Genomic DNA, 24,443 nt, shown 5'->3' on the forward strand with positions numbered 1-24,443 from the left:
GGTTCCAACCCATCATTTAAGAAACCCTGCTCTAAAGTGCTCACTTCCAATGTTCCCTTCTAATTCCCTTCTTCAGCCAGGCAGAGGATAGGTTCCAAATTGTACCCCATTAGTACCCCAGTACTTTTGACCATGGCCAATAGGGCTCTGCTCAAAAGAAGTTCACTTGATACAGCTGTAAGATCTTAATTTGATCCAGTTTTCTACAGCAGGAAAATAATACTGCAGCAACAGGAAATGTGAATTATTATGTGGATTATTGTTAATGGAACATTTTTGTAGGGGTTGATACATTTTTCGTTAAAGCAAATCAGGTCTGACATTTTAAAGATTAAATTACAAACTTTGGAAGCCTTTTTAAACCTTGAATACAATACAAGTTTGCAAATTCTCAGCAACAGAAGAGTGATCAAATTAAGATCCTACAACTGTACGGAATCGGGTGCCATTTGGGACAGAGTTTTGTTTGTTTATCTTGCTATGGTAAAACAGTTACAGCAGCACCCATGATATTTAACATCAACTAGAGGTCAGAACTTATCTTATATTTCTCTTTAATGCTCCTTATTATCACAACAAATATCACAGACACAAAAGCCCAGTGGTTTGAAAGGAGGAGAAACGTGCTTATCAACTTGAGAGAGACTATTGCTTTTCATTTGAACTATTTATCAATGAGTATGGAGTATGTTAGTTTTCTTGTCATCATCATTTAAAAGATGACCTGTCATGTACAGTAACATTAGCCATTATGTACACTAGGATAACTAAATGTCTTGTAGGGACATTAAACCTATCAACTATAAAGATAAGCACTGGAAATACCAGATAAAAATGGGATGGCATCGCATTTCGACAGGAGTGTGTGTGTTGGCATGACATCTATCCAGTGAAAATCCATTGTTCGTCAGTATGATTTGTTTGGTGAAAACAAAGTGCTTCTGTACACAGAGTCATACATCAAGAATGAGAACCCATCCGTGAATTATTATGGGGTTCAAGTACGTGCATAAACCTGGAGTGTGATCTGAGAAATGTTTCCACCTCTACTTCTAACACCATGCCAGAGTAGACTCAGCTATTCTCTCCTGGCTGAGTCTACTGAAGTAGAAGGGTAGAGTAAGGGTCTGTGTCAGGGCTGGTGCCTAATACAACTTATAACATTCAAACTAATATATGGAAGGAAAAAATGTTGAATGTTGAATGGTATGATTATTGTCAATCCATTTAGCAGTATTGGCAAGTCATGATAAAAGCCTGCTTCACTCGTAAACTTTCATTTTGAGAAGAGGAACATCTCCTTCTCTTCCTTCTCGTCCACCGCTACCACACTATTATCCCTTCAAGCTTCCCCACCAATCATGTCCTTTCCTTTAGGGACCGTATTATATTGGTTCCATATGAGGATTGGGACCAGCTGAAGCCTGTCCTAGCCTCACCAGTAACCTGTAGCAGACCTGGCTTCAAATACTATTTTAAATCATTTGAAATACTTTAGTTTGGTTTGATTGAGCTTGCCTGGCTAATGGAACCAATATACATGTTAAAAAGGTGCAAATCCCTCACATCTGGCATACTGAGGCAGGCTGAAGGAAATATTGAAGGTACTTAAAATATTCAAAATAGTATTTGAACCCAGGTCTGGCCTGGGTAGATATCTGGTAAAGAACTTAAGACTGGCCTGGGCCAGGTCAGGAATGGTCTGACTCTTGCCTCACTCCTCTGGGAGGCAATGGGAAGACGAAGCCAGATAAGATGCTTAACTAACGTATGTCCCCCCCCATATGTGCAAGTTGTTAACGGAAATACTTGTCATGAGATATTTCAAATAGTGTCGATCTTCTTTAGCACCTCAGAGGGAGTGAGTCCCATGAATCACTCAAAGTTTATTTCCACTAACCCCATTGACAAGATCACCGTGGAGATATTTACTTCTTCAGTTTCTCCAGCTGTTCTTGTAGGTTTGTTTTAACCAATATTAAGGCTACTCCTGGAATATGAAGTGCTTTCAATGTTGAATCTCTATTAAGCATGATTTTTTTTGTCCAGGTCTATATTATGCTTAATCTGGTCTGGAAAACCATCTTGTAAAGATGTATTTGAATTGAAACCTTCAGTTACTACTATTCATTAGAAACAAGCTGAATTGTAGACCGGAAATAAATAATATATCAACTCAAATATGCAATTCCCTTGCTCTGCCCTTTAAAGGCTTTAAAGGAAGTTGTGTGTGTGTGATAGGGAAAGAGCGAGAGGATCAGAGCTTTGAAAAGGCTGACATCATCCTCCCCGCACCCACTGTGACGGAGAGAGGGAGAGTGAGAACATGAAGGGGAGGCTTGGGGTGCTGCCATCTTGCTAATCAGATATGCATGTGAGCAGTGGCGGTTCTAGCTTGTATGGCTCCCTGGGTGAACCCCCCCCCCAACAATATGTCTGAGAAACTATGTACTCACAGTATTATGAATGAATTGTGGTTTATTTGGTAGCATTTCGTAGTGTGACTGTTTTTACTAATTGCGTTAGTACTGTACAAAGTTAGAGGTGCACTATTTGATAGATTCCCCCACTCCCCCTACCTTGGGCTTTTAGTGGGGAGACCTGAGGTCAACCTACCCCCTCCCCATCTTGTACTTCTGAGTGGGAAACTTTTGCAGGCAGGAGCCTGCCTAGCTTACAAACTAGAATCAGGGCGCCTACTCCGACAAGATTAATTGACCCACAGTCCCACACTGTGACCTGATATCATTGACGTGATGTGCAAATGAGCGATAGAAAACAGATTGCGCGAATGTCACCATTCAGATTTTTTTGTGCGGGTGCTCCGTGCCGCCCCTGGCAAGATGCCGCCCTCAGAGGCTGCCCATGTCGCCTATACCTAAATCCGCCACTGCATGTGAGTGAGTGTTTCAGAGAAGTTCCCGGACTGAGGCTGCTGTGCCTGTGTGGGTAAATAGTTCTGGGTATAACAATCCTTAAACTACAGTAAAGAGTAGCAAATTGTCAGTATCCTAAGTAGTCATTTTGTCCAGTGTTATCAAACTGAAAACAAAAATAAAGCAAGACAATGCTATATATACTGCCTGAGAATTGCTCCCAGGTTGATTGAAATGCCATGAAACATAGTCAAATTACAAGTAGTTTATAGTTATAGGAGCCACTGCCCAGTCATGTGAATTCTATAGATAAGGGCCTAATGAATTTATTTTAATTGACTGATTTCCTTATATGAACTGTAACTCAGTAAAATAGTTGAAATTGTTACATACTGCGTTTGTTTTTTGTTCAGTATATATTGTAAGTAGGCCTATATTGTAAACAACTGGATGGTAGATCAACTTGTCAGATGACGAAGAAAGGTAGTTTAAGTGACAAAAATCCAAATGACAACTAGTCCTAGTCACAGAGTAGTGCCTGATGTTGAGCTAGGGGACATGGACCCTGGTTTATTGGCAATGTATCCTCCCTCCCTCTCACTCACTCAAACGGTCTCTTTCTCTCGCTCTCTCTTCCTCTCTCCTCCTTTCAATCTCTCTCTGGGGATAAACGTGAACCTCCAGTATGTCACATAAACTCCTCTATCTTTAAACTCTGTCTCTGATTTATGACTCATTCTAAATAACCGAAACTCATTCTATAGAACAGAAACTCTAAAGAACAGAAACGGATTCTATAGAACAGAAACAGATTCTATAGAACAGAAACGGATTCTAAAGAACAGAAACTCACTCTAAAGAACAGAAACTCACTCTAAAGAACAGAAACTCATTCTAAAGAACAGAAACTCATTCTAAAGAACAGAAACTGATTATATAGAACAGAAACTCATTCTATAGAACAGAAACTCATTCTATAGAACAGAAACTCATTCTATAGAACAGAAACTCATTCTAAAGAACAGAAACTCATTCTAAAGAACAGAAACTCATTCTAAAGAACAGAAACTCATTCTAAAGAACAGAAACTCATTCTAAAGAACAGAAACTCATTCTATAGAACAGAAACTCATTCTAAAGGACATCAACTCTAAAGAACAGAAACTCATTCTATAGAACAGAAACTTATTCTAAAGAACAGAAACTCATTCTAAAGAACATAAACTCATTCTCCATCAGTGCTTGTGTTCCGTCTGATGTGAAAAGGCACAATTGAATGAAACAGACCCTCCCTGAGGCGTCTGAGTACAAACGAGTGTTGGTTCATACAATGGCAGCCTTTCACTATAGATTGACCTGTTGCCATGCTGTCTCTCATGTGTGTGTGTGCAGCACTGTGACCGGTGTGTGTGCCCTCGGTGTGTATGCCCTCGGTGTGTATGTGTGTTAGTGTGTGTCTGTGACTGGTACCTGTATGTAAGGACCAGTTGTTGTGTGGGTACATTCCATTGACACAATTAAAGGCAACAGTCTGTTAACGCCCAGTAGGTCTCAGTTTCAGTTGAAGCTCAGTAACTCCTGTGTTCTATAAATACAGGAGTTAACAGCAGCACTGGGAGGGAGCTGGAGCTGGGGTGGGAGGCTGGAGTAGTGGACTATGTAGGGTTGGGGAGCTGGGTTTGAAAGGCTGTGGTTGGGGGGTCGGGGTGAGGTAGGAGCCTGGAACTAGGGCTGGGGGGGGGGGCTTGGGAGGCAGGGGTCGAGATGGTGTGGTATGGCAAATATTAATAACTGCCTGATAAAAGCTTGGGTCAATGAAGGCTTACCAATGACCTCCACTGTTTCCTAATATAAAGAGGGATGTGATGTGAGTCCTGCTGCTCTTTCTCAGAATCCAGCCAGGCATAGTTCTGTTCCTGACTCTGGGTTTGTGAAGTGGTTCCATTCCAAATGGCACCCTATTCCCTATATAGTGCACTACTTTTGATCAGGTCTTATAGTAGTGTACTATACTGTATAAGGAAGAAGGTGCCATTTGGGACCCAGGCTCTGTCTCCGTCTCCCACAATAAAACAGTCTCTGTTTGACAAGATCTAGTGGAAAGACCTCTAAACTAGTCTAAGTTGTTGTTTAATGAAGGTCCTAATGGCTCCCAGGGACTACAACTCTTTATTTCCCTACTTACTTAAAGGGCATTTAGAATTCCAAGAGTTCACACAACAAACACTAGTTATGTTTAATGTTTTGCAACAACTCCATTTAAGTCCTTTAGTGTTGGAGTGCTGGGCTGCAGCTGAATGTGGGGACACTGGCCTGTGGCTGACTGGTCCCTGGAGGTAGGTTCACTCAGAGGCCACTGGACAGGGGCTATTTGAAGCATTTAGCTCTAAACACCACTGGGAATTGGAAAGGCCAGCCCCTCTCTCAAACAGTACATGACCTGTGTGCGTGTTCATGCCTGCGTGCGTGTTTATGCCTGCGTGCGTGTTTATGCCGGGGTGCGTGTTTATGCCTGCGTGTGCATTTATGCCTGGGTGCGTGTTTATGCCTGCGTGCGCGTTTATGCCTGCGTGCGCGTTTATGCCTGCGTGCGTGTTTATGCCTGCGTGCGTGTTTATGCCTGCGTGCGTGTTTATGCCTGCGTGCGTGTTTATGCCTGCGTGGGTGTTTATGCCTGCTTGCGTGTTTATGCCTGCGTGCGTGTTTATGCCTGCGTGGGTGTTTATGCCTGCGTGCGCATTTATGCCTGCATGCGCGTTTATGCCTGCGTGCGTGTTTATGCCTGCTTGCGTGTTTATGCCTGGGTGGGTGTTTATGCCTGCGTGCGTGTTTATGCCTGCGTGGGTGTTTATGCCTGCGTGCGTGTTTATGCCTGGGTGGGTGTTTATGCCTGCGTGCGCGTTTATGCCTGCGTGCGTGTTTATGCCTGGGTGGGTGTTTATGCCTGCGTGGGTGTTTATGCCTGCGTGGGTGTTTATGCCTGCGTGCGTGTTTATGCATGCGTGCGCGTTTATGCCTGCGTGCGCGTTTATGCCTGCGTGCGCGTTTATGCCTGCGTGCGTGTTTATGCCTGGGTGGGTGTTTATGCCTGCGTGCGTGTTTATGCCTGGGTGGGTGTTTATGCCTGCGTGCGCGTTTATGCCTGCGTGCGTGTTTATGCCTGGGTGGGTGTTTATGCCTGCGTGGGTGTTTATGCCTGCGTGGGTGTTTATGCCTGCGTGGGTGTTTATGCCTGCGTGCGTGTTTATGCATGCGTGCGCGTTTATGCCTGCGTGCGTGTTTATGCCTGCGTGCGTGTTTATGCCTGCGTGCGTGTTTATGCCTGCGTGCGCGTTTATGCCTGCGTGCGTGTTTATGCCTGGGTGGGTGTTTATGCCTGCGTGCGTGTTTATGCCTGGGTGGGTGTTTATGCCTGCGTGCGCGTTTATGCCTGCGTGCGTGTTTATGCCTGGGTGGGTGTTTATGCCTGCGTGGGTGTTTATGCCTGCGTGGGTGTTTATGCCTGCGTGGGTGTTTATGCCTGCGTGGGTGTTTATGCATGCGTGCGCGTTTATGCCTGCGTGCGCGTTTATGCCTGCGTGCGCGTTTATGCCTGCGTGCGCGTTTATGCCTACGTGCGCGTTTATGCCTGCGTGCGCGTTTATGCCTGGGTGCGCGTTTATGCCTGGGTGGGTGTTTATGCCTGCGTGCGTGTTTATGCCTGCGTGCGTGTTTATGCCTGCGTGCGTGTTTATGCCTGCGTGCTTGTTTATGCCTGCGTGCGCGTTTATGCCTGCGTGGGCGTTTATGCCTGCGTGCGTGTTTATGCCTGCGTGCTTGTTTATGCCTGCGTGCGTGTTTATGCCTGCGTGCGTGTTTATGCCTGGGTGGGTGTTTATGCCTGCGTGCGTGTTTATGCCTGGGTGGGTGTTTATGCCTGGGTGCGTGTTTATGCCTGGGTGCGTGTTTATGCCTGCGTGCGTGTTTATGCCTGCGTGCGTGTTTATGCCTGCGTGCGTGTTTATGCCTGCGTGCGTGTTTATGCCTGCGTGCGCGTTTATGCCTGCGTGCGCGTTTATGCCTGCGTGCGCGTTTATGCCTGCGTGCGCGTTTATGCCTGCGTGCGCATTTATGCCTGCGTGCGCGTTTATGCCTGCGTGCGCGTTTATGCCTGCGTGCGCGTTTATGCCTGCGTGGGCGTTTATGCCTGCGTGCGCGTTTATGCCTGCGTGCGCGTTTATGCCTGCGTGCGCGTTTATGCCTGCGTGCGCGTTTATGCCTGGGTGCGCGTTTATGCCTGGGTGGGCGTTTATGCCTGGGTGGGCGTTTATGCCTGGGTGGGCGTTTATGCCTGGGTGCGTGTTTATGCCTGCGTGCGTGTTTATGCCTGCGTGCGTGTTTATGCCTGCGTGCGTGTTTATGCCTGCGTGCGTGTTTATGCCTGCGTGCGTGTTTATGCCTGCGTGCGTGTTTATGCCTGCGTGCGTGTTTATGCCTGGGTGGGTGTTTATGCCTGCGTGCGTGTTTATGCCTGCGTGCGTGTTCATGCCTGGGTGCGTGTTTATGCCTGCGTGCGTGTTTATGCCTGCGTGCGTGTTTATGCCTGCGTGCGTGTTTATGCCTGCGTGCGTGTTTATGCCTGCGTGCGTGTTTATGCCTGCGTGCGTGTTTATGCCTGCGTGCGTGTTTATGCCTGCGTGCGTGTTTATGCCTGCGTGCGTGTTTATGCCTGTGCATACACTGCTGTTCAAAAGTTTGGAGTCACTTAGAAATGTCCTTGTTTTTGAAAGAACATTTAAAAAAATTGTCCATTAAAATAACATCACATTGATCAGAAATACAGTGTAGACATTGTTAATGTTCTAGATGAAGAGGTGATTCAGGGATGCTGGCCTACTAGGCGAAGTTCCTCTGTCCAGTGTCCGTGTTCTTTTGCCCATCTTAATCTTTTCTTTTTATTGGCCAGTCTGTGATACGGCTTTTTCTTTGCAACTCTGCCTAGTAGGCTAGCATTCCTGAGTCGCCTCTTCATCTACAACCTTACCAATGTCTACACTGTATTTCTGATCAATGTGATGTTATTTTAATGGACAAAAAGTGCTTTTCTTCCAAAAACAAGGGCATTTCTTAGTGACCCCAAACTTTTGAACGGTAGTGTACGTCCATGCTGTGTGTTTCAAGTTCTGATGTCACATGCACAAGTACAGGGAAATGCCTTTCTTCCAAGCTCGAACCCCAATAATGCAGTAATCAATAACAGTGTAATACTAAAAATAACTTACGGTAGAACAAAAAGACATGAGGAAGTACGTAGCCATAGTACATACAGGGTCAGTTCCAGTTCCAGTGGAGTGAGAGGGGTAGATATGTACAGGGGTAAGGTGACTAGGCATCAGGATATATGATAAACAGAGTAGTAGCAGCGTATATGATGATTGTATGTGAGTGGGTGCATGAGTGTAGAGTCAGTATAAATGTGTGTGCGTGTTGTGTGTGTGAGCAATGAAGTGCGTGTGTGTGTTGTATTGTCAGTGTGTAGAGTCCTGTGAGGGTGCATAGAGACATTGCAAAAATGTAAATAAATAAAATAGAAGGATCAACTCAGATGTAGCCCAGGCCAAACCTTTTCAACCTCCTGAGGCTGAGGTTCATCACGAATATGCAAGTATGAGGGCCATTTTAAGTCCTTAGTGATTTGGACCCCAAGGAACTTGAAGCTCCACTTCAGCCTCCTCGATGTGGAGGTGCTCGTCCCCATTGTTTAGTATATGGAAGGTTGGGAACCAAACCCATCAAATTACACTGAACAAAAATATAAACACAACATGTGAAGAGTTTGTCGCATGTTTCATGAGCTGAAATAAAAGATCCCAAGGATTCTCTGATTTTGTGCACAAATTTGTTTACATCCATTTTAGTGAGCATTTCTTCTTTACCAAGATAATCCATCCACCTGACAGGTGTGGAATATCAAGAAGTTGATTTAAACGGCATGATCATTACACAGGTGCACCTCGTGATGGGGACAATAAAAGGCCACTCTAAAATGAGCAGTTTTGTCACATAACAAAATGCCACAGATGTCTCAAGTTTCGAGGGAGCATTCAATTGGCATGCTGACTGCAGTTATGCCCACCAGAGCTGCCTTCAATGTCGTTTTAAAGAATTTGGCAGTATGTCTAACCGGCCTCACAACCACAGACCGCGTGTGGGAGAGCGGTTTGCTGATGTCAACGTTGTGAACAGATGTCAGCGTTTCCGCCGCCATCACCTCATATCACAAGGATCTGTACACAATTCCTGGAAGCTGAAAATGTCCCAGTTCCTCCATGGCCTGCATACTCACCAGACGTTTCACCCGTTGGGCATGTTTAGGATGCTCTGGATTGATGTGTACAACAGCGTGTTCCAGTTCCTGCCAATTCCACAGGCCACAACCAACAGCTTGATCAACTCTATGAGAAGGAGATGTGTCGTGTTGCATGAGACAAATGGTGGTCACACCAGATACTGACTGGTTTTGTGTTCCACACCCCTACTTTTTTTAAAGGCATTTGTCTTGTGAAATCCATAGATTAGGGCTTAATTCATTTAATTGGAATGATTTCCCTATATGAACTGTAACTTAGTAAAATCTTAGATATTGTTGTTTGTTGCCTTTATTTTTGTTCAGTATATATTCAATGATATTTGTGTTCTGTTTAATGTGACATTTAACAAAGAAATACTTCAATCATACAGTACAATGACATAATTAGCAAACGTATTCAATGACAAACAGTAAAGCAGATAAAGCACAGTAAGAAGACTGCATATCTTGGTATATTTCTATCTGTGCGTTACCAGAAGCTTGACAAATTAAGCTATACTACTAAGAGGATAATTCACAAAAACTTTTAGTGAATTTTACAATTTGACTCATGGCGATCATTGGGACGGGCTGCAGTATTGTATTCCTCCTCATGGAGGAATAAGCCCTGTAACCAGGCCTGTTTCTGTTGATTATAGTATCCCTCCTCATGGAGGAATAAGCCCTGTAACCAGGCCTGTTTCTGTTGATTATAGTATCCCTCCCCCTGGAGGAATAAGCCCTGTAACCAGGCCTTTTTCTGTTGATTATTGTATCCCTACGCATGGAGGAATAAGCCCTGTAACCAGGCCTGTTTCTGTTGATTATCGTATCCCTCCCCATGGAGGAATAAGCCCTGTAACCAGGCCTGTTTCTGTCCATTCATGTCCTACTCATTACAACACTGTTCCTCTTTCCTGCCATAACTCTCTCAAGTTGCTAGGTAGCAGACAGTCACCTCTCCACAGAGGATGTCAGTGTGTGTGTGTTTCAGTATGTGTGGGCTAATGTGTTAATCCAACCAGACAGAACTTCAGCCCTCCTAAATGACCTGAAGAGGATGGGGGTGGGTGGGTTGACGAACGGTGTAAAATGGAGCGATAAAAGAATGGAAATTGGGAGAGAGACGGACGGAGAGAAGTGGAGAGAGAGACCCCCCACCGGAAAGAAAAAGAAAGTGAACCCATCTGTGTTTACATAAGGGGTTTGGCTCCAAGCTGCCAGACACTAGTATGGGGCAAAGATAAACACTTGTTTTCTGTTAAGCATCAGTTGTGTGAGTTTTCCCGGTCTGTTGGTAGCACGATGGAGCCAAACCCATCACCATCAGAGAGTCTCTAGCTCTTCAAAGAACAGAGTGAGTGAAGTGTAATGGACAGGAGAGATAGATGAAAGAAAAGCAAGAAAGACAAAGATGTGATTTTTTCGTGTCCCCTTTCCAACAGTATTCTCTAATGAGGATGTAGGGTTTGATCATATTCAGGAGCTTTTTGTTTCCAAGTCCCGTGCCAAAAGGAACACTTTCTCTACGCTTCTCTCAGGTTGTGTGGCCTCACAGTGAAAAAGATAGTGTAGAGCACAGTGCAGTGCAATGCCAGGTGTTTATTATGAAATGTATTACATTTTACCTTCTTCACACTACTGAGCCCAGCCAAGGCTGAGCTGAGCTGAGCTGGGCTGAGCTGTACTGGGCTGCTCTGGTTACGCATCCACCATAGTTGGTGGATCCAAGCAGAAATGGAGAATCTGTGGAGAAAATATCTGAGCCAGAACAGTTCAGGTTGGCATGAGTGTTTTTCTGAACCTAGGATCCAGTCCTGAAGTTTGGGTGGCTCTGTCCATGTTGAGATTGCTAGAGAGCAGGAGGAAACTATTTTAAAACCACTCAGAGGTTCAGATGGTAACATAAGATAAAGGCATTTATTTTCTAGGTGGTAACATTTAGCTCTTTTCTCATGACAAACCGAGCATTTAAGATTTGGTTCTGGATTCCGAGATTACATTGTGCTTGAACAGCCATTTTGTTTCTCTCTGTCTCTCTGCAGAAGGACGTGAAAGACGTGTTCACAGCCATCACCTTTGAAGTGGCCTACACCCTGGGGAAGCATGTGGTGGATGGACATCTTGACAATGACCTGCCTGCTCTCACACCTGTACTACGCTGGAAGAAAGGAGACAAGATAGCAGCAAAGAATGAGGTAACATTCTACAGTTGTTGTGTTGCCTGTATGTACGTTGAATGAGGAAACAAGCTTCAGTTGTTGTGTTGCCTGTATGTACGTTGAATGAGGAAACAGACTTCAGTTGTTGTGTTGCCTGTATGTACGTTGAATGAGGAAACAGGCTTCAGTTGTTGTGTTGCCTGTATGTACGTTGAATGAGGAAACAGACTTCAGTTGTTGTGTTGCCTGTATGTACATTGCATGAGGAAACAGGCTTCAGTTGTTGTGTTGCCTGTATGTACGTTGAATGAGGAAACAGGCTTCAGTTGTTGTGTTGCCTGTATGTATGTTGAATGAGGAAACAGGCTTCAGTTGTTGTGTTGCCTGTATGCAGTGGTGGAAAAAGTACCCAAATGTCATACTTGAGTAAAAGATACCTTAACAGAAAATTATTAAATTAAAAGTGAGAAGTTGCCCTGTAAAATACTACTTGAGTAGTAGTATGTATTTGGTTCATGTCTAATGTATTTGGTTTCAAATATATACACTGCTCAAAAAAATAAAGGGAACACTAAAATAACACATCCTAGATCTGAATGAATGAAATAGTCTTATTAAATACTTTTTTCTTTACATAGTTGAATGTGCTGACAACAAAATCACACAAACATTATCAATGGAAATCAAATTTATCAACCGATGGAGGCCTGGATTTGGAGTCACACTCAAAATTAAAGTGGAAAACCACACTACAGGCTGATCCAACTTTGATGTAATGTCCTTAAAACAAGTCAAAATGAGGCTCAGTAGTGTGTGTGGCCTCCACATGCCTGTATGACCTCCCTACAACGCCTGGACATGCTCCTGATGAGGTGGTGGGTGGTCTCCTGAGGGATCTCCTCCCAGACCTGGACTAAAGCATCCGCCAACTCCTGGACAGTCTGTGGTGCAACGTGGCGTTGGTGGATGGAGCGAGACATGATGTCCCAGATGTGCTCAATTGAATTCAGGTCTGGGGAACGGGCGGGCCAGTCCATAGCATCAATGCCTTCCTCTTGGAGGAACTGCTGACACACTCCAGCCACATGAGGTCTAGCATTGTCTTGCATTAGGAGGAACCCAGGACCAACAACACCAGCATGTGGTCTCACAAGGAGTCTAAGGATCTCATCTCGGTACCTAATGGCAGTCAGGCTACCTCTGGCGAGCACATGGAGGGCTGTGCGGCCCCCCAAAGAAATGCCACCCCACACCATGACTGACCCACCGCCAAACCGGTCATGCTGGAGGATGTTGCAGGCAGCAGAACGTTCTCCACGGCGTCTCCAGACTGTCACGTCTGTCACTTGTGCTCAGTGTGAACCTGCTTTCATCTGTGAAGAGCACAGGGCGCCAGTGGCGAATTTGCCAATCTTGGTGTTCTCTGGCAAATGCCAAACGTCCTGCACGGTGTTGGGCTGTAAGCACAACCTCCACCTGTGGACGTCGGGCCCTCATACCACCCTCATGGAGTCTGTTTCTGACCATTTGAGCAGACACGTGTACATTTGTGGCCTGCTGGAGGTCATTTTGCAGGGCTCTGGCAGTGCTCCTCCTGCTCCTCCTTGCACAAAGGTGGAGGTAGCGGTCCTGCTGCTGGGTTGTTGCCCTCCTACGGCCTCCTCCACGTCTCCTGATGTACTGGCCTGTCTCCTGGTAGCGCCTCCATGCTCTGGACACTACGCTGACAGACACGGCAAACCTTCTTGCCGCATCTCGCATTGATTTTCCATCCTGGATGAGCTGCACTACCTGAGCCACCTGTGTGGGTTGTAGACTCCGTCTCATGCTACCACTAGACTGAAAGCACCGCCAGCATTCAAAAGTGACCAAAACATCAGCCAGGAAGCATAGGAACTGAGAAGTGGTCTGTGGTCCCCACCTGCAGAACCACTCCTTTATTGGGGGTGTCTTGCTACAGTGCCTTGCGAAAGTATTCGGCCCCCTTGAACTTTGCGACCTTTTGCCACATTTCAGGCTTCAAACATAAAGATATAAAACTGTATTTTTGTGTGAAGAATCAACAACAAGTGGGACACAATCATGAAGTGGAACGACATTCATTGGATATTTCAAACTTTTTTAACAATTCAAAAACTGAAAAATTGGGCGTGCAAAATTATTCAGCCCCCTTAACCTCTTGAAACTCCCCATCCCGGATCCGGGATCGTGACTAAAGCCTCAGGCTCATTAGCATAACGCAACGTTAACGATTTCTGAAAATGGCAAATAAAATTAAAATAATGCGTTTGCTCTCAAGCTTAGCCTTTTCTTAACAACACTGTCATCTCAGATTTTCAAAATATGCTTTTGAACCATAGAAATGGACTAATTTGTGTAAGAGTATGCAAAGCTAGCATAGCATTTTGTGTAGCATGTAGCACGCAACATTTTCACAAAAGCCAGATAACCAAATAAATAAAATAATTTACCTTTGAAGAGCTTCTGATGTTTTCAATGAGGAGGCTCTCAGTCACATACCAAATGCGCAGTGTTTCCTGAAAGCGTCTGTGTGTAGGAGAAATCGTTCCGTTTTCTACATTGCGCCTGGCTACTGAAACGAACCGAAAAATGCAGTCACCTACAACGTAAAACTTTTTCCGGATTAACTACATAATATCGACCGAAACATGGCAAACGTTGTTTGGAATCAGTCCTCAAGGTGTTTTTTCACATATCTCTTCATTGACATGCAGTTCGTGGAAGCTTGCTTTCCTCTCTGTATTCCTTGGAAAAATACTGGCAGGTGACTTTTGCGCACCAATTTCGGCGCAGGACACCGGGCGGACACGTGGTAAATGTGGTCTCTTATGGTCAATCTTCCAATGATCTGCCTACAAATACGTCACAATGCTGCAGACACCTTGGGGAAACGACAGAGAGGGTTGATTCATTCCTCTTGCGTTCACAGCCATATAAGGAGATCATGACAAACAGAGCCTCAAAAATCCTTGTCATTTCCTGGATGCCATCTCATCTTGGTTTTGCCTGAAGCTCACGTTAAAGGGCACGCACAGAGAAGATCTTTGTATTTCTGGACACGTCAGAGTGTTTTCTTTCGAACAGTAGCAATTATATGCATAGTCGAACATCTTTTTGTGACAAAATATCTTGTTTAAAACGGGAACGTTTTTCATCCAAAAATGAAATTGCGCCCCTAGAGTTCCAAGAAGTTAAGTTAATACTTTGTAGCGCCACCTTTTGCTGCGATTACAGCTGTAAGTCGCTTGGGGTATGTCTCTATCAGTTTTGCACATCGAGAGACTGAATTTTTTTCCCATTCCTCCTTGCAAAACAGCTCGAGCTCAGTGAGGTTGGATGGAGAGCATTTGTGAACAGCAGTTTTCAGTTCTTTCCACAGATTCTCGATTGGATTCAGGTCTGGACTTTGACTTGGCCATTCTAACACCTGGATATGTTTATTTTTGAACCATTCCATTGTAGATTTTGCTTTATGTTTTGGATCATTGTCTTGTTGGAAGACAAATCTCCGTCCCAGTCTCAGGTCTTTTGCAGACTCCATCAGGTTTTCTTCCAGAATGGTCCTGTATTTGGCTCCATCTATCTTCCCATCAATTTTAACCATCTTCCCTGTTCCTGCTGAAGAAAAGCAGGCCCAAACCATGATGCTGCCACCACCATGTTTGACAGTGGGTATGGTGTGTTCAGGGTGATGAGCTGTGTTGCTTTTATGCCAAACATAACATTTTGCATCTGACCAGAGCACCCTCTTCTACATGTTTGGTGTGTCTCCCAGGTGGCGTGTGGCAAACTTTAAACGACACTTTTTATGGATATCTTTAAGAAATGGCTTTCTTCTTGCCACTCTTCCATAAAGGCCAGATTTGTGCAATATACGACTGATTGTTGTCCTATGGACAGAGTCTCCCACCTCAGCTGTAGATCTCTGCAGTTCATCCAGAGTGACATGGGCCTCTTGGCTGCATCTCTGATCAGTCTTCTCCTTGTATGAGCTGAAAGTTTAGAGGGACGGCCAGGTCTTGGTAGATTTGCAGTGGTCTGATACTCCTTCCATTTCAATATTATCGCTTGCACAGTGCTCCTTGGGATGTTTAAAGCTTGGGAAATCTTTTTGTATCCAAATCCGGCTTTAAACTTCTTCACAACAGTATCTCGGACCTGCCTGGTGTGTTCCATTTACATTACATTTAAGTCATTTAGCAGACGCTCTTATCCAGAGCGACTTACAAATTGGTGAATTCACCTTCTGACATCCAGTGGAACAGCCACTTTACAATAGTGCATCTAAATCATTAAGGGGGGTGAGAAGGATTACTTATCCTATCCTAGGTATTCCTTGAAGAGGAGGGGTTTCAGGTGTCTCCGGAAGGTGGTGATTGACTCCGCTGTCCTGGCGTCGTGAGGGAGTTTGTTCCACCATTGGGGGGCCAGAGCAGCGAACAGTTTTGACTGGGCTGAGCGGGAACTGTACTTCCTCAGTGGTAGGGAGGCGAGCAGGCCAGAGGCGGATGAACGCAGTGCCCTTGCTTGGGTGTAGGGCCTGATCAGAGCCTGGAGGTACTGCGGTGCCGTTCCCCTCACAGCTCCGTAGGCAAGCACCATGGTCTTGTAGCGGATGCGAGCTTCAACTGGAAGCCAGTGGAGAGAGCGGAGGAGCGGGGTGACGTGAGAGAACTTGGGAAGGTTGAACACCAGACGGGCTGCGGCGTTCTGGATGAGTTGTAGGGGTTTAATGGCACAGGCAGGGAGCCCAGCCAACAGCGAGTTGCAGTAATCCAGACGGGAGATGACAAGTGCCTGGATTAGGACCTGCGCCGCTTCCTGTGTGAGGCAGGGTCGTACTCTGCGGATGTTGTAGAGCATGAACCTACAGGAACGGGCCACCGCCATGATGTTGGTTGTTCTTCATGATGCTCTCTGCGCTTTTAACGGACCTCTGAGACTATCACAGTGCAGGTGCATTTATACGGAGACTTGATTACACACAGGTGGATTGTATTTATCATCATTAGTCATTTAGGTCAACATTGGATCATTCAGAGATCCTCAGTGAACTTCTGGAGAGAGTTTTCTGCACTGAAAGTAAAGGGGCTGAATAATTTTGCACGCCCAATTTTTCAGTTTTTGATTTGTTAAAAAAGTTTGAAATATCCAATAAATGTCGTTCCACTTCATGATTGTGTCCCACTTGTTGTTGATTCTTCACAAAAATACAGTTTTATATCTTTATGTTTGAAGCCTGAAATGTGGCAAAAGGTCGTAAAGTTCAAGGGGGCCGAATACTTTCGCAAGGCACTGCAAATGCCTATAATTTCCACCTGTTGTCTATTCCATTTGCACAACAGCATTCGAATATTTATTGTCAATCAGTGTTACCTCCTAAGTGGACAGTTTGATTTCACAGAAGTGTGATTGACTTGGAGTTACATTGTGTTGTTTAAATGTTCCCTTTATTTTTTTGAGCAGTGTATATATTTTTTACCCTTATTTAAATAGGCAAGTCAATTAAGAACAAATTCTTATTTTCAATGACGGCCTAGGAACAGTGGGTTAACTGCCTTGTTCTGGTGCAGAACGACAATTTTTCAGCTCGGGGATTCGATCTTACAATCTTTAGGTTACAAGTCCAACGCTCTAACCAATAGGCTACCTGCCACCATATAGTTAATTATATACTTAACTATCAAAAGTAAATGTAATTGCTCAAATATACTTAAGCATCAACAGTTAAAGTCTAAATTCTTTCAAATTCCTTATATTAAGGAAACCAGATGTGTCACGTTCTTGGTGTAGTGGGTGCGAAGTCAGGCACAGGAAGCAGATAGTTCAGGGGAGTGCTATTTAATGCAGTAACGGCGAACATAAGCCACCACACGAAACACAGGGCGCACACAAATCAAATGCCCCAAACACGGGGACTTAAACAGTCCAGCAAAACCCCACGAAATGGGAAACACGTAAACCTCACACAAACCCCACACAAGTCACACAAAACAATCCCGCACAAAGAGCAGGCGGGCCTTCTGGTAATTATAGCCCGACTAATCAGCCTAAACACAACACAGGTGAAACCAATCAACAGAAAGGGGGAAAATGATCAGTGGCAGTTAGTAGGCCGGTGACTACGACCGCCGAGTGCCACCCGAACAAGAAGGGGAGGCACCTTCGGTAGGAGTAGTGACAAGATGGCACCATTTTCTTGTTGTTTATTTTATTTTATTTGCGGATAGCCAGGAGTACACTCCAACACTCAGACATCATTTACAAATGAAGCATGTGTTTAGTGAGTCCGCCTGATCAGATCCCTGGATGACCAGGGATGTTCTCTTGAAAAACGTGATCGACCGGCTCAATTTGGTCTTATCTATAAAAATTTGAAATTGTGTTTTTTACTTTAAATAACTTTAGAGACTCAGAGCTAGAAAATGGTATATCATACACTCCAGTTGAACAATGGCAAAGTAATTCTGTTTTGAAAATTGATAAACTTGTAACCTCACTTTTGAGAAAATGGTCTTTAAATCTCTTTAAGGATTCAGATATGAGGCCATGTAGTAAACAACCAAAGAATTCAAGACTAAAAGCATTATACTATGGGTGTGTTCATAAATTTAATCTGGATTGCCAGAGTGTGCTCTGGGCATTCATAAACTCAGAGCGTTGTCAGATTGTAAATTCAGAGTGTTTCGCTCTAAGAGTGTTCAGAGTGCACACTGGATGCTCTGGCTGAGGAGCAGGTTGATCCAAGCGTTCTGTCGTAACAGCAGTCAAGCACCCAAGCTAACTGGCCAATGTTTGCTAGCTTGAGAGCTACTTCCAGACACAAATGAGAGAACACCTCACTCTGACCATTTTACTTGCCCTAGCAGAGCTGGTTAGGTTGGCAACAATTTAATTGCACTTTATTGCCAATGTTTACTGACGCTGGCCATATTCAACGAGTGTTGAGTGTTCGTAATTTCGTCACTTATTCTGCGCTCTGGCACACTCAGACGAGAGTACTCTGAAATCAGAGTAGATAGCCAGAACACATTTTCCCGCTACGTCTATCAGCAGATGTCGCAGTGACATCATGAACATTCTATTGAAATATTTACTTGGATATTGGAGTCTTTTGTTAAGACATGTAGCTAGCTAAACAATGGACCATAATCCCAACTCATGACGTTATTACCCTGCATGAATCTGCAGGTAGCTAACCAACCAGGTTCAATGTTAGCTAGCTAACATTATGCTAAACTAGCAAAGCAAATGGCTCTGAGATATGCGTAATATTACTACACAGATCATGCACATCACATTAGCTAGCGAGCCAGCCAGCTAATGTTCGCTAACTAGTTAACAGTACACTAATGACTTCCTGACACGTATAATATCTGAACATTTTGCTAGCTAGACTATCTTAACCGTTATACATGGATAGATGCTTCTCCCTATCATGGATGCCAAGGTTGCCCTTAGTTTGAAGATGTAATCCTGAGACAGGTGTTTTCTCCATCTCCTTAACTATCATACTCTACTTCCACTGATTTCAAAACTTGGACCTCCATAAAGTCGAGAGCAACACTTATGCAGCTCTACTACGTGATATCTTTCTAAAAAAGCCACGTGAGAAAGGGTTACCTACACATACTAACCAGCTCAAATAAACAGAAGCATGCTACATGGCAGACCAATCCAAACACATCTCTCGGCATGTCCAACCCACTCATTATCTCAGCCAATCATGGCTAGTGGGAAGGTTGCTGACTTTTTCTGTGGCTAAACCAGCAAGGCTCATAGTTTAACGATTTGATTCGTATTTACAGATGGCTTACAAGTTTGATATTAAGGCACATGAAAGTTCACATGTTACAGAAGGCATTTTGAACAAAAAAGCACATTTTTTTTCTTTTTCTTTTTAAAGTTGAAGTTCAAATGGCACGCGACATCCACCTAGTTTCCTGAACCAAATCTCAAATGTGTGAATTAGACCATTTTCCTGTCCTGCTAAGCATTCAAAATGTAACAAGTAATTTTGGGTGTCAGGGAAAATGTATGGAGCAAAAAGTAAAATATTTTCTTTAGGAATGTAGTGAAGTAAAAGTAAAGTACAGATAACCCAAAAAATTACTTAAGTGAAAATACTTGAAAGTACTACTTAAGTACTTAACACCACTACCTATATGTCTGTTGATTGAGATAACAGGCTACAGTTGTTGTGTTGCCTATATGTAGGTTGAATGAGGTATCAGGTTTTGTGTTGCCTATACTTAGGTTGAAATACTCACACACAATATAATGTAGTGACAACACCTAGCAACCTTACTAAGAGTTTTAGTGTAACAGCTAAGGTGTTTGATTGACAGTCGCTGGACCCAGATTTGAGTCCAGGTCTGATTTACCCCCCGAAATCACTCCAATACCATTGTTTTATTCTGGATCAAAATGGAGCTAAGGTAGTGGGAGTGGCGGGGGCGTGGCAGTGGTCGGAGCCAAGACTTTTCAATGCTGAAAAATCACTGAGTCTATCAGAGTTGAATTTAAATATACAGTATATTAATTTCCTTTAAGTTGTAGGAATATTTTAAGAATCCATCCTCTAACCCTGGTACCTGAAAGCAAAGTCACGTCTTCCTCTGTATCAGCAGAGGAATGTCAAAGAAATAACCTCAAAGAAATAACCTCAAATGATCGAGGTGGTTTCAGTTACCACTTGGTGTTACCACTATGTTTTCTTTCCTTGAAAGAAATTTGGAAGGTTGATGAATTTATTTATTTTTCTAGCAACCACCCCTCCTCTACCCCCACCCACCCTCCTCTACTACCCCCACCAACCCCCACCAACCCTCTTCTACCCCCACCACCCCTCCTCTACCCCCACCCACCCTCCTCTACCCCCACCCACCCCTCCTCTACACCCACCCCTCCTCTACCACCAACCACCCCTCCTCTACCTCCACCCACCCTCCTCTACCCCCACCCGCCCTCCTCTACCCCCACCCAGCCCTCCTCTACCACCAACCACCCCTCCTCTACACCCACCACCCCTCCTCTACACCCACCACCCCTCCTCTACCCCCACCCACCCCTCTACCCTGACCCCGACCCACCCCTCCTCTACACCCACCCACCCTCCCTCCTCAACCCCCATCCACCCCTCCTCTACCCCCACCCTCCCCTCCTCTACCCCCACCCACCCCTCCTCTACCCCCACCAACATTTAAATAATCATCCCTCTACTCCCATTTCCACCACTTGTGCTCATTAAAAAGTGGAGAATTAGCAACTTTTTGCATCTTTCAATACTTACAGAACTATTTGTGTGGACTTTCATGGGCTGCAATTGCACTGTACTATCTGTCTGCATCCCAAATCTCTCCCTTTTCCCCCTTAAAAGTAGTCAAAAGCAATGCACTCCATAAGGAGTAGGGTTCTATTTGGGGCTCAGACTGTATTTCAGTTTCTTCAGACCAAGTGAATGGACAGCGCTGTTGACTGACTGAAATTTTTATTTATTTAAATCTGTTAATATAAAGCAAGTAATTCTTGGAGACTAGCCATCCTGTAGCCACGCACACACATGCGCACGCACGCATGCACACACACACACACACACACACACAACACACACACACGACCGTCAGCGCTGCAATGGCAGTTCACCAGTCGATTTATCCCACATTAACCACAACACAACACTGCCCTCTAGTTTGTGTGTGTGTACGCGTGTTCAGACCGGAACTGTGAGGACATATAAACTCTCGGCCTCTCTCTCTCACTCCCTTTCTCACTCCCTCAATATCCTCTCGATCTCTCTCACTCCCTCTCTCTGTTATGTTTCCTCTCCTAGACATGGTTTGAGAAGAACTGCCTGTCTGATGACTGTGCTGCTGACCTGAGACTCCATGGGAAACTGCTGCTTTCTGGGTAAAGAACACAGACAGACAGACAGAGTCTGTTCCTCTGTTTGGCCACTCACTTCGTTGATATTGTGCGGATGGGTGTGTGTTTCTTCTTTTCTGGCCACTGCTCACCACTCCTCTATGAAAGCTGACTGACGTCATGCTGTACACACTGAGGAGGTGTGGGTGAGGTCAGTGGAACTATGATGCGTCCTCATTGGCTCTCGTTGTGGTTGGAAACCATCCATGCCTTTTCCATATTTAGTGAGGGAGGTCTTTTCCTTTCCTCTTTGTTGTATGAATCATTGGCAGTCTGTACTTTTGGAAACCAAAATCAGGTGTTATTCAGTGTGTAAAGTGAAATATCTCTGATATAACTCCACTGTAGTTATGATAATAAATTCTACCTCACAGGGTAATGTCTCTATTTAAAAAAAAACACATTAAGAGACAGTGGCAGTCTTGAGACTGGCTAGTATTATACATAGGCCTACATGTTACTTATTGAATTAGAGATGATACATAATGATGACAGAGAATGGAAAACAAATGCAGTTAATCAGCACTGTGCACTAATTAACTGAAATTGTTCATCAACTGAAATAGTTTATCAACTGAAATGCCTGATTCCTCATCCTGCTAGGCTCCATGTCTGTCCTCACCTTGCCCTGGAAGGAGTGAGTAACCCCTCCCAATGTTTTAATTGTTTCTTTCCCTATCAAATAAAATTTTAACTATTATATTCCTGCCTCCAGGCTCCACGTCCATCCCCACCTTGCCCTAGGAGGAGTGAGGAATGTCTCTCTGAACGTGACCATCTCCAACGCAGGGGACGATGCCTACGACACCAACATCTACTTCAACTTCTCCAGAGAGGTCTTCTATATCAACTACTGGCAGAGGGTTGGTTGTTGTTCTGTTTCTGTCGTTCTGTTATTGTTGTTATGTTGTTGTTGTTAGTGCAGGCTGTTGTGTAGAAGAAGGTAGGGGTGAAAAGGGAAGAGAGAGGAGAGAAGAGAAAAAAGAGAGCACAGAGGAAGCCAGACTTTGTGAGGCGAGAGAGTCATAGAGAGACAAGTTTAGGTAGTTAATTTGGCTGGCCTTCTGTCACTCTTTCACATGCACTACTGACTAGGGACAGACGCACCATGTCAACAAGAGATAGGGTCGCCAAATTCCGGAAGCTTTCCCAACATTCCCAAGTTTTTCAGAAACCCCTGTTGGAAGATTCCTGGAATCAAGAGAGAATACTCAGAAAGGGAATCCTACAACTGGAAATCCTACAAATGGAATCCAACAAGTGCAAATTCTTGAAAACCTATGATTTTTGGGGGAAAGTTTCATTTTAACCCTAGCAAGAGCATAATACCTAACAAAACTACTCCTCATTCAACAACTCCCTAACACTGTGACTATGTGCTATGACGTGAAACAGATTTGAGCCGGCATTCAATCACTTTTAATTACATGAGGTGAAGAGTGCAAGTGCAGGGAAGGGAAGTGTGCACGTGTATGGAAGGAGGACAGAACAGATCTAGTCATACCTGAGATAGATGCCATGTCAGAGATGAGAGTGTGAGAGACAATAATATTTTACCCATATGCACAATAATATTTGACTCAAGTATTGCGCAAATAGTATTTTAAGGGTTTTAGTTTCACCTGGCTAATTTAATTAACTATGAACTTCAGGTTGACGTTTAGTATTGGGATACCTCCTGTAACAGAGTCTCTCTTTGTCTGGGAAGCTAATAGGTTGAGGGACCAGCGGGACCAGGAAGTCACAGACAGGAAAGGAACAATATTAAATGAAGACACAGGAGTATCTCACAGTCAGACCTGGGTTTTTATTACTATTTGAAATATTGCAAATACTTTGAGCATTTGCTTTAGGCTGCCTGGAGTGCCAGGTGGGTGGGGTTTGAATTTTCTGGACTTTTCAATTGGATCGATTGCATAAGGAAATTTCAATCAAGCACAGCTAATACAGTATATATTATAAAGTATTTGAGTTGATTTCAGATCATTGTTTTACCTAGGTCTGCACGGTTCTCACACACAGCAACAGCCTTACTCTGACTACTGTATGAGACTTTAGTAATTACTTCTCCCTGCTGGTTGAAGATAGAGGTGTTGATACTACCTACCTCTGCTCCGCTATGGTTCTGCAAGGCTCAGCTCCCGGCTCCTGTTTCTCGGATGAGGCTCTTTCTTTCGTTCTTTCGTTCTGTGTCTGTGTGGAGTCGAGCGTAAACTCCCGTTCCCTCCGTGTTTTGGGGGGGACGTCACTGTTGTTCTTGCAACCAGAGCTGTCTTAAAACCAGGGAGGTGAATTGGTTTCAGAAGCTCAACATCGTCTCACTTCTCAGGGAGCCAAAAGACAGCACACTGTTCAGAAGACCTGGGTTCAAATACTATTTGAAATCTTTCATATACTTTGAGTGTTTAGTCTAACCTGGCTACAGTGCCAGATTGGTGAGGTTGTCACTTTTGTGACTGTTCTATTGGTTCCATTGCACCAGGCACGCCAAATCAAGCCCAGTATTTTAAATGATTTCAAATAGTATTTGAACCCAGGTCTGTCGCCACACTGGCATACACCGAAGCACAGGAGCCTGGGTTATGTGGTGGAGCTGGATGGTGGACTTATTTTTGGGGGAAGGGAGCACCAGGTTTGTGTTTTGGAAGCTTATGTTACTCATGACAGGTCAGGGGTTTGGGACAGCCAGAACCTCTGCTAGAGGCTTTTGCAGTAAAGTAAGAAGGAACCAAATGCCTTTAGCAGAGGTTCTGACTATTGACATCAGGGTACTGGTGTGGTACTGGTTTGAGGGCTAGTCATGTAACCAGAGCAGTGTTGTTATTTAGACTGCCAAGTCCTGCTGTCAAAGTCCAAATTCGTATGGTAATGGCATTTCTGAACTGAACTAAAGTAACAAAAAAAAAGCATTGCAAACACAAAATCCTAAGCCAACAACAACAACACTATCAGTATTTATTTAGAGTACAAGATGAGCTATGCTATCTGAGTTAGGTGGGGAGGGAGGGAGGTGCACCACAGGAAAGATGGAGGAGTGAGGGAGAGGGTTGGAGGAGTGAGAGGGACATTTACGAACTTGTGATGATTTAACAGGAATTTCAGGGGCACTGAAACCTCATGGTTAAGGAGTAT

The 24,443-nt window shown here is 44.4% G+C and overlaps 1 protein-coding gene across 1 annotated transcript in view; it reads left to right on the plus strand.

The window, feature by feature from the left end:
- The window catches only part of itga9 (integrin, alpha 9), a 144,086-nt gene that overhangs the window by 88,758 nt on the left and 30,885 nt on the right, over positions 1–24,443 (plus strand). Inside the window, exons 16-18 of the mRNA XM_064950255.1 lie at positions 11,250–11,402; positions 21,220–21,296; positions 22,027–22,174. Coding sequence (XP_064806327.1) covers positions 11,250–11,402; positions 21,220–21,296; positions 22,027–22,174 — 378 coding nt within the window. The remainder of the gene's footprint in view (positions 1–11,249; positions 11,403–21,219; positions 21,297–22,026; positions 22,175–24,443) is intronic.

The sequence above is a fragment of the Oncorhynchus masou genome, chromosome 31, assembly GCF_036934945.1.
Source record: "Oncorhynchus masou masou isolate Uvic2021 chromosome 31, UVic_Omas_1.1, whole genome shotgun sequence".
In the NCBI taxonomy this organism is placed as follows: Eukaryota; Metazoa; Chordata; class Actinopteri; order Salmoniformes; family Salmonidae; genus Oncorhynchus; species Oncorhynchus masou.